Here is a 10412-nt window from a genome sequence, read left to right as displayed (position 1 = left end):
TCTCTTACTGTGCCTATTGTCCTGTTCCTTTTAGTAATTTATTATTCACGTTTGCACGTGCACTTTATATAGGTATGTTATTTAGTCTGTGTAGTCTCATGTGGTTCTGTGTTTGTCCTATGTTGTTTTATGTAGCACCATGGTCCTGGAGGAACATTGTCTCCTTTCACTGTGTACTGTAACAAACTGTACTAACTGAATATGGTTGAACGACAATAAAAACCACTTGACTTGACATATTTTGGCTGCATATAGCATGTTAGTGAAAGCAAAAGGTAAACATTAAAAATGACACATTATCTACTGTATCATCAAGTAGTTACAAAAAGCATATTTTACTATACAGTATATTACTTCTGTATAATGAGTGGTTAATACGGCTTCTTTTATTGATCTTTTGTTAATTCTACTCAAAGAATGAGGCATTAAGTCATTGATAAAACATTTTAATGTTTTACATTTAGTCTTGAGTGTCCTCATGTTTATATGCTCCTCTCAACACCTGCCACAGCAGAGTGGTTGGTGTCTGAATGTTCTTAGACCGTATGTCATTGCGCAGCTTTTTCAAACCTCTTTATGGCTCTGAGTGAAGAACGAAGAAGCACTTCATCGTGAGAGTGCCGGGGCCTTACAGCTATGACGCAACACACCTATAGAGGTCAACTATTGACCTTAGATTGCACGAGAGGCACTAAATCTACTTTCAAAAGAATGACTTGTGACAAATTTGTTTAATTTGACATTATAAAAGCGAAATATAAAGGTAAGAAGAGAATAGAGAATAATGGTGATCTAAAAAATATGGGAAATTTTGATCTAGAAAATATGCCTGCTGTACAGGCAGAATGTGGTGAAACTTTGAATTTGAGTATTTGTATGTGTAACTAAATGTGTATTTCATAGGGATAGTTCATCCAAAAATACTCACCCATATGTTGTTTCAAAACTGTATGACTTGTTTCTTATATGGATTACAAAATTAAATGACTGAATTAACATATCATCATTTTTAAAGGGATAGTTCACCCAAAAATGAAAATGTTCTCATTATTTACTCACCCTCATGAATGCCCAGGTCTATGTATTTCTTCACCAGAACACATTTTAAGGAAATTAGAAAAGTGGATGGTGATCCGATTTTCACAGAAAAAATCACAGACAGTCAGGATAAACATCATTGATACAACTCTATCGGTTAAATTAATGTTAAATTAAACCGATACAATACATTTTGGTACGATAAAAGATCAATATTTAAGTACTATTTAACTCTAAATCATCGCATAGGTTAAGCTTCACGATAGGGTGGAGTTCAAGTGGTCTCTCCAATGACGTATTACTGTTGACATGATACAGACGTAATTCTCACGTTCTCCTCTTGGTTGAGACATCCAGTATAATCACACAAACACACCATTGTGAGCAAAGAGAAAGATAAAAACATATCTAAACCAAAACCAATGAAGTTTCTGTATAGCATTCCTCCTAATCACTTAACAGCGCTGGAGGCACATGGATGACGTCCAAAAGTCAGATCACTATTCACTTGCATTTTAAGTACCTACTGAACAAAGATATTTTTCTAATTTTCTTCAAATGTGTTCTGGTGAAGAAAGAAAGTCATACACACCTGGGATATTATGAGGGTGAGTAAATAATGAGAAAATTAAAATTTTTGGTTGAACTATCACTTTTAAGCAGTAAAGCGGTTAATGGGCAAGGAGGAGGCGAGAACCGGCTTGACAATATAAATAATAGTTTAATGAAGAAATAAACCAAACGACACAAACACACACACATAGGACGGACAGCTGCCCATAAATGTTCTCTGTTGCACCACAGTCCGCAGTTGGCCTTTATCCCTATCGGAGACTTGATTAGCCTGATAAGGGACCGGGTATGTAAACTTTTACACATGCGTCCCCGCCCTCTGCCCTGTCATATTGCCATTGCATTGAAAAGACAGACTGGTATACTTAAAATAATATATTATTATTATTTTATTTTGTGTGTGTATTCCACATGAGAAAGGACATCGTACAAGTTTGGAAGGACATGGTGTTGAGTAAATTATGACATATATTTGGGGGGAACTGTTCCTTTAAATCTACTGTATAGCCTACAGTAGCTGAACCTTAAGTCTGTGTTGGGGGGTGACTTGTTTCTCTACAATTTGCAGGGCTGTTTGAGGAAGCAGGTGCAATGGCCAATGCCTCAACAGACCTGGACAATGCTGAGGCCCAGAGACAACTCAACAACAACAACAGGCCTGCAAGCACAGGATTCTGGGAATCAGAGACAACCAGTGCTAAACTATTTGAGTGCTCTCGCATTAAAGCACTAGCAGGTGAGCAGAAAAAACACATTACAGACATAAACATACACCAAAAATAAACAAACCATTGGTTCTAATGTATCACTACCCTGCTGAAACTCCCCCCAACAAAGATGATCACTTAAATATCTTGTGTTTTGGTGTGCTGCATCCTGGTGTGCTGGTATCCCATCAGGCTTGTTAACAAGCTTAATAAGCAAGATCAACCAGCTTCAGTGAAAAGATAGAAAACTGTGCCAGTGCTGGTCAAACATCTTGGCTTGGCTGGTCCACCAGCTAGACCAGTACCAGACCAGCATATAATAGCCCATACCAGCATGAAAATGCTTGTTGGACGAAGCTGGTCTTTGAAGCAGTGATTTTCTATGATTTTTCTTATTTATCCAGGTCATCGTACAATGCAGAGAGAACTTTTGTCCAAAGTGGACTTTCTATTTTCACTCTTTTTCTCTCTGATGAAACACAAAGTTTATATGCTTTTCACAACAGGACTCTGTCTGTGTTTTAGTTTTTGTCTGTATCAGTTTGTGTCGGTATCTCTAGTTATTGCTAGATGTGTTGAGGTGCATTTATGTGTATAAGCATGTCTGTTTGTGTCTTTCTGTCTTCCTATCAGATGAGAGAGACGCAGTACAGAAAAAGACCTTCACTAAATGGGTGAACTCTCACTTGGTCCGCGTGTCCTGCCGGATCTCTGACCTGTATAATGACCTAAGAGACGGCTACATGCTCATCAGACTTCTGGAGGTCCTGTCAGGAGAGCTGCTGGTAAGATCTTAGCTTAGTCCAGAAAGATCTCCCCCCTAAAAGGGAATTTTCTAAAAACTGTAGCTAATGATATATAAGGGTTGTGTAAATGTTAGGAACAAAAGAAAGATTAACATCATGAAATCATTTTAATAGAACATTCTTATGATGATGATAAAAGTTCCTAATAATTTTAGAGGAAAATGTTTTAAGTGCATCGTTTTAATGACCTTTGAACAGATATTTTACAGATGAAAACGTCTCGGGTTACATGTGTAACCCTTGTTCCCTGAAAAAAGCGGAACGAGATGTTGCGCTGCTAAGCGCTACGGGGAACAGCTTTAGCTGTGAGCCGAGCTGAATAATGTGTGGAACACGTCAATGAACATTGACCGGAATTTATAGCCTCGGCTGATGTAATCATTAGATGCACCTGAGGCCAGGCTATAAATGGATACATCACCAGGTGTCGTCAGATACTTCTTTTTGAAGAGCAGTCCTGGGATGTCCCAGTGCGGCAAAGCAGCGCAACATCTCGTTCCGCTTTTTTCAGGGAACAAGGGTTACACATGTAACCCGAGACGTTCCCTTTACAAAAAGCTTCACTACGATGTTGCGCTGCTAAGCGCTACGGGGAACGCAATACCCACGCCGCCACACTTGGGGCTGTCCGGACCCCTACGGTTGTGCAGTGTACTCACAAAAACGCGAGAGGTCTCAGACATGAGCTTCAGATGTCGACTCAAGGGCATAAGAGCCCGGAGTAGCAAAGCATCTAACCCATAAAGTTCGATGAATGTGTGCGAAGAGAACCCTATCGCAACACAAACTTGTCATAAAAACTGATGAATGTGAGCGGAGAGGACCAGCCTGCCACATCACAAACTTGTTCAGGCATGAGCTGAGATGTCGACTCAAGGGCATAAGAGCCCGGAGTAGCAAAGCATCTAACCCATAAAGTTCGATGAATGTGTGCGAAGAGAACCCTATCGCAACACAAACTTGTCATAAAAACTGATGAATGTGAGCGGAGAGGACCAGCCTGCCGCATCACAAACTTGTTCAGGCATGAGCTGAGATGCCGACTCAAGGGCATAAGAGCCCAGAGTAGCAAAGCATCTAACCCATAAAGTTTGATGAATGTGTGCGAAGAGAACCCTATCGCAACACAAACTTGTCATAAAAACTGATGAATGTGAGCGGAGAGGACCAACCTGCCGCACCACAAACTTGCTGCAGAGGGGGACCTCTAGCCAAGGCTTTAGAGAAGGAGAGCCCTCTTGGAGAGTGCGCCCTAAAACCTACTGGCGAAGCTTGATCGCGCGCCTCGTAGGCCCGGGTAGTAATGTCCCTCACCCAAAGTGACATAGTCTGTCAGGACGTGACCGCCACCCAGTCACGGCTTCCAAATGAAGAATTGCTGCCCTGATTTTACGCCACTAGCAAATGCGGTGGACATAAGTCTGACGGGTACAGACTGGACAAAGTCTGAGAAGTCTTAGCTGCTCCGGCGTTACAAACGGCAGGGAGCAGAAGGCTTAGAGAATAACCGGCCAAGGGTCGCGAAAGGCACCTTGGGCAGGTAGTCAGGGTGAGGGTGCAAAGAATGCTTTTGGTCCTACCTGGGGCAACTCAAAACAGGCCGGCAAGAGAGACAGAGCCTGTAGGTACCCAAGTCTCCTCAGAGACGTAATTGCCATAAGAAAAACCATCTTGAGAGTCAGAAGTCTACCAAACGCTGACTCTAGAGGTTTTAAAAAGGCGGGGTCTTACCCTATGAAGAGGTCCTAGCAAGGATGCCTCTTAGAGGGCACCCCGCCCACCAAGGCGTGGCAAACCGAAGTGGAAGCCACATAGAACCTGGCAGTGGCGAGGCAAGTGCCCGCTGACAGTTCTTTCCACCGGAAATCCAGAACTGAAGCAAACTGGCAGTTAGCTGGTTCTGTAATTGAACTTATTAGAAGGAAACGCATGCAGGCGCATTTGTGTCATGTATGCGCCACCACGATCAGCACCCCCGAGGGGAGGGACTCGGGGAGAAGTAGAGGAGACATTGCGCTATCAACAGAGGCGAAGAGGTCCTCTTCTGCCCTGTAAAATCTACCCAGATCAGTTCCAAGGGAGGGAGCCCTAGCACTTGCAATGGTCTCGATAACTTCAGGAGAAAGCCCTGTGAACCTCAGTTGGTACCCTACAGGGGCCAAGCATGAAAGGTTTCACAATTCGGGCCGGGGATGAATATGTCCCCCGAGCCTGAGAAAGAAGGTCCTACCTGTTCGGAATCGCCCAAGGTGAGCCGTCGAGGAGAGATATTAACTCCGAGAACCATATCCTGTTCAGCCAGCGCAGCGCCATTAATAGGAGGCAAGACCCTTGCTGGTGAACATTGCCAAGACTCCGGGAGCAGAGAAACCGGGAAAGAAACGCATACAGACGCATTCTGGGTCATGTATGTGTCTTAACGTCTAGACCCAAGGGGGCTGGGTGATTTCAGGGAGAAGTAGAGGAGACATTGCGCTATTCATAGAGGCGAAGAGGTCCTCTTCTGCCCTAAGATTTCACCCAAACTTGTTCCAAGTGGAAAAAGCCCGGCATTTAAAAAGGTCTCGATAACCTCAGGAGAGAGCCCTGTGTTCCTCAGTTGGTACCCTTAGGGGCCAAACATGAAAGATTCCACAATTTGGGGCAGGGATGAAATATTGCCCTGTGCCTGAGACAGAAGATCCTTCCTGTTCGGCATCACCAAAGGCGAGCCGTCGAGGGAAGAGATTAGCTCCGAGAACCAAGCCCTGTTCGGCCAGCGCGGTGCTATCAGTGAGAGGCAAAAACCCTTGCTGGCGAACTCTGGGCAACTACTACCTTAGGGTGGAGTTCTTAACTCCCCCGTTGGTATTTTCTGTCTGGACCGTAAATCTGCTCCCATATACGGGCATCCAGGGATATAACTGACCTGAGTGACAGGAGCTTGCCCTGGGCCCTAAGGAGAACCCAACGTGTCAGAAATACAGCAGACAAGAACGTGGGTCTCCTTGATGATTTATGTAAGAGGCTACCGCTGCATTGTCCACCCGCACCAAGACATGGCAGCCTCAGGAGGAGGTATTTCAGGGCCAGAAATACAGCCATCAACCCGAGAAAGTGACTGTGACAACCAAGCTGATGACCCTCCTATCCCCTTAAGCTGGACGACCACTTAAGGCCGCTACCCCGCCCATCAGGGAGGCGTCTGTCGTTAGCAGCCTGCGACAACAAGACGCACCTAGAGTGGGACCCAAGGCAGAAAACCGGGGTCTGAACCACATAGAAAGGGAACGAAGCCTGAGGCGCGTAACCCTATTTAGCCTAGGGGTTTTGGCCCTTGGAAGAAGCCCCTGGCTTTTGGCCACAACAAAAACGGTCTCATGAGCAGAAGGTCCAGAGGGATCACTGTGGACGCATTCGCCCTGAGACCTGGAAATCATTGATACTGATAACAGTGCAACCTTGACCTAGCCTGACTTTGCTCAGGGTGATCTAAATGGACTCAATCCTAGCGGGAGACAGTTGTGCCCGCATTGAGATTGAACTCCATACGATGCCCCGATAGACAGTGTTCTGAGTGGGAGAGAGGACGCTTTTCTTGGCGTTGAGCCTCAAACCCAGAGAAACAGATGAGCTAAGACGATGTCCCTGTGCTGAACTGCCAGTTCCTGGAACTGCGCTAGGATCAGCCAGTCGTCTACATAATTCAGAATGCAGATGCCCCGGAGTCGCAAGGAGCCAGCGCTACATCATGCATTGTGAATGTGCGGGTAAAAAGGGCTAGGCTGAGTGAAAGAACCTGACCCTGGAAGACTTCGCCCCTGGAAGTGAACCTCAGGAACTTTCCATGTTGTGGCAGAACTTCTAAATGAAGTATAGAAGTGCGTCATAAGATCGATGTTGACCAGCCAAACGAGTTGTAGGGCTTGAGTCATGACCATCTTGACAGGCATCATCTTGGACTTGAACACCCACGGGTAGTTCAAGCTTTAAGATCTAAGCCAGACGCCACCCCTCACCCTCCATGGGTAACGGGAAGTATTTAGTGTTATAACCTAACTCTTTCTCTGGAAGGGGAACACATACCATGGCCCCTTTAACCAGGAGAATGAGTTTTTGTTTTTACAAAAAAGAAATCCGGTTTACGGTAGTGAGAACACGCCGTTGAAACACGGAAAAGCGGCGAGTGAATTAAATCCTGACGCCCTTATAAGACCCACAGAAAAGAATATATCCGGCAGGAGTTTCCACGCTGCCAGGATCTCTGAGATGGGTATTATATTTTAACACTTCCTGTTGAGGGGTTGTCGGGTGTTTCGCGTCCTGAATAAGATGCAGGAACAGCGAAAACACCCAATTTTGATGGAAGCCTCTGCAACCCGAAACACCAAGAGGTGGCGGGAATGGGGGGCTTCGAGGGGGTACCGGGAGGGGTGAAGTGAAACACGCGCCCCGTCCCGAGGGGATCTACCCTCAAATCTAGGCGCAAGACCGTCAGGGTTTTCTCTTACTAGAATTTATCCTGAGGTCTTGCTTCGGGGGCTGGTGAGGGCGGCGAGACTGTCCCCAATCCCTGGGAGGAGGAGCACGACTCGCCACGCTTTGCTTTTGAGCCTCCCTTCAGTCAGGACCGAGGTGGGTCTGAGGTTTGCTCGTCAAGCGCAGAACCCACACTCAGGTCCTCCAGGAGGTCAGCCTGGTACGCCTGAAAAACAGCATAGTGTGCAGAGCAGCACCAGCCTGACCTGCTGCTTGATAAGCCCTTCCCACTAAAGTGGAGGTTGTCCTACAAGGCTTTGAGGGGAGAGAGGGCTTCTTAAGTGACGATGCCGAGCCCGGCGAGAGATAGCCCACAAGCGTCTCTTCGACCACTGAATACCCCCGTGCCTCAGCACCCACGATAGTCGAATATAATGACGTCGAGGGTATGTGAACACGGGAAGAAAAAATATATATATATTTTTATATTATATATATATATATATATATATATATATATATATATATATATATATATATATATATTTTTTTTTTTAGGGGTTCTCCATGAGCGAGAAAGCTCTTCATGGAGGTTATCAAAGAAAGGGAAGGGACCCATGAGGCGTTCTTTTTCTTAGACTGGAAGATAAAATCTATCCCCTAATTTGGGCGTTTGGAGCGTTTGGGGGTCTCTTTTTCGCGTGGCCAGTCCAATCTGGCAACCGCACGAGTAACAACATCGAGCAATTCCTCCGTAGATTTTTTATTGCGGACGGAAAGCTCAGAGGCGGGAAGAGAATCGCGATCCACCTCATGATCCGAAGAAGCGTCGGAGCAGCCGAGATCATGTGAAGGACCAGCTGGGTTTGGGGAGAGAGTGAGAGAAAGGGGTCAACCCGTCTCTTGCTCCTCAGCCAAACCCATGCACGAGCCCCACGAACGATCTTTTCATGAGTGCTGACTCCCGGAAGCAAGCGAGGCGAGCACGACACACTCTGCCTGTTAAAGCAAATCACAGTGCTCGCACCCGCCCTGCTGCAACGCGAGAGCAGCGTGCTCTTACCCCCAAACAAACAGCAAAAACTGATGTGTGCCGTCTTCAGCTATAGAGCGAGAAGAGGGGAACACGCACCGTTTGCGGCTTTCAGTCATTCTCTCTTTTTTTTTTTAAATATATATATATAATATTTTCTAAACAGAAGAGAAAAATAGAACAACGTTTACTGCACACTGCCTAACTGATTCTATCTCCTAACAGAGGAAAGAAAGTTTTGACAGGGTGTGTGAAACACACAGAAACAGAATCGCTCTGAAAAAAGAGTTTCTGACGACACCTGGTGACGTATCCATTTATAGCCTGGCCTCAGGTGCATCTAATGATTACATCAGCCGAGGCTATAAATTCCGATCAATGTTCATTGACGTGTTCCACACATTATTCAGCTCGGCTCACAGCTAAAGCTGTTCCCTGTAGCGCTTAGCAGCGCAACATCGTAGTGAAGCTTTTTGTAAAGGGAACAAAGTTTTTGCAATGGTGTGAGTGCTACCTCATAAAAATATCCTAAAATTAGGAAAAGTTTTTTTACATATTGTTTTTATTAGGGCTGTTGAATTAACACATACATTCAGTGTGATTAATTATTTAAAAACTAGTGCATTGCAAAATGAATGCAATTAATCATGTCCCCGGACCGTAATAAGGAATATTCCTATTCAAGTTTGATGTACCACCTGTAAAGACAACAAACCACACTCATGCTCGCTTGACACCAGCAACAGCACAAGATAATAATATTTTCTAAGGTTCAAACTACGTTTAAAGCCAGTGCCACACTAGCAGACTCCACACAGCTTGATTTTGGCTGAGGGCATCACACTTGCCGACTATTTTGCTGAGATCTTGCTCTCTTCCCTCTGAGGTATGACATACTTGCCGATGTTACAGTTCAACTGGTTTTCGTGTTAACAGGTGGCCATCTTCCATTTTACAGCCGATATGAATGACCGGCGGCAGATTAGTTGATTCAGAAAATCATTCTTCTGACTCAATATTTTGCTCTCCATTCAATATAAACGTACTAAATGTTGCTGGCATCATTGTACAGATTAAAATAGGTGGTATTATTAGATAGTATAGGCATATATGAACACAGCAATCACACTTGGATCTGCACTAAAACAATCTGACTATGCAATCTGAACCAAGGGAGAAAATGTATCAGGTTCCGAAACAAATGCTCCAAACGAGCCAGGTGTGAAAACACCCTTTTAGAAAGCTTTTCATCAAATTACTTTACCCTGTGAAAGTGCTTGACTGTGTATTTATCCCATCAAGACTCACCAAAGAACACGCATGTCCATATGCAGCTTTCAGTGAGTAAAGAAATTACATTAAATGATAACAGACTGTTGTGGCTCTGCATTCTGATGTAATTTTAGTGTAGGAAAAAACGCTTGGTTTGGTGGGCTGTAGACTAATAATAGGGTTATGTTCAATAATATGGAAATAAACAAAATATGTTTTTGTATTGTTAATAAATGACAACAGACATAAACATATAATGTATTGCATTTAAATGACCTGAATTATTATACTTACAGTATAATATACATTATATTTGTAATTATTGAAATATAATTATTTATAGTTATTAGGGCTGTCAATCAATTCGATTACCGGTGCAGCCTTGCCTCCCATATACCAGTGATGCTTGATTCAACTTCCTCGCATCTACTACCTTTGCAGATATCAACAGCGCAACTGGGTTGTAGGTTGCCAGGTTGAGGTCACAAATTGAAATTTGTATGATGTGTCGATTGTGTGAGTAGG

At 44.3% G+C, this 10412-nt stretch overlaps 1 protein-coding gene across 3 annotated transcripts in view; it reads left to right on the top strand.

Moving 5' to 3' along the window:
* The first annotated feature begins 2202 nt into the window (after nucleotides 1-2202).
* LOC127622886 (spectrin beta chain, non-erythrocytic 4-like) overlaps nucleotides 2203-10412 on the top strand; it is a 119587-nt gene continuing 111377 nt past the window's right edge. For all 3 annotated transcript variants that reach the window (XM_052097019.1, XM_052097018.1, XM_052097017.1), the window contains exons 1-2: nucleotides 2203-2347; nucleotides 2952-3103. In XM_052097019.1, the coding sequence (XP_051952979.1) occupies nucleotides 2203-2347; nucleotides 2952-3103 (297 nt within the window). The remainder of the gene's footprint in view (nucleotides 2348-2951; nucleotides 3104-10412) is intronic.

This window comes from Xyrauchen texanus, chromosome 29 (assembly GCF_025860055.1).
Source record: "Xyrauchen texanus isolate HMW12.3.18 chromosome 29, RBS_HiC_50CHRs, whole genome shotgun sequence".
Lineage (NCBI taxonomy): Eukaryota > Metazoa > Chordata > Actinopteri > Cypriniformes > Catostomidae > Xyrauchen > Xyrauchen texanus.
The sequence above is the reverse complement of the archived record's forward strand: the minus strand, read 5'-3'. Positions and strand labels throughout refer to the sequence as shown.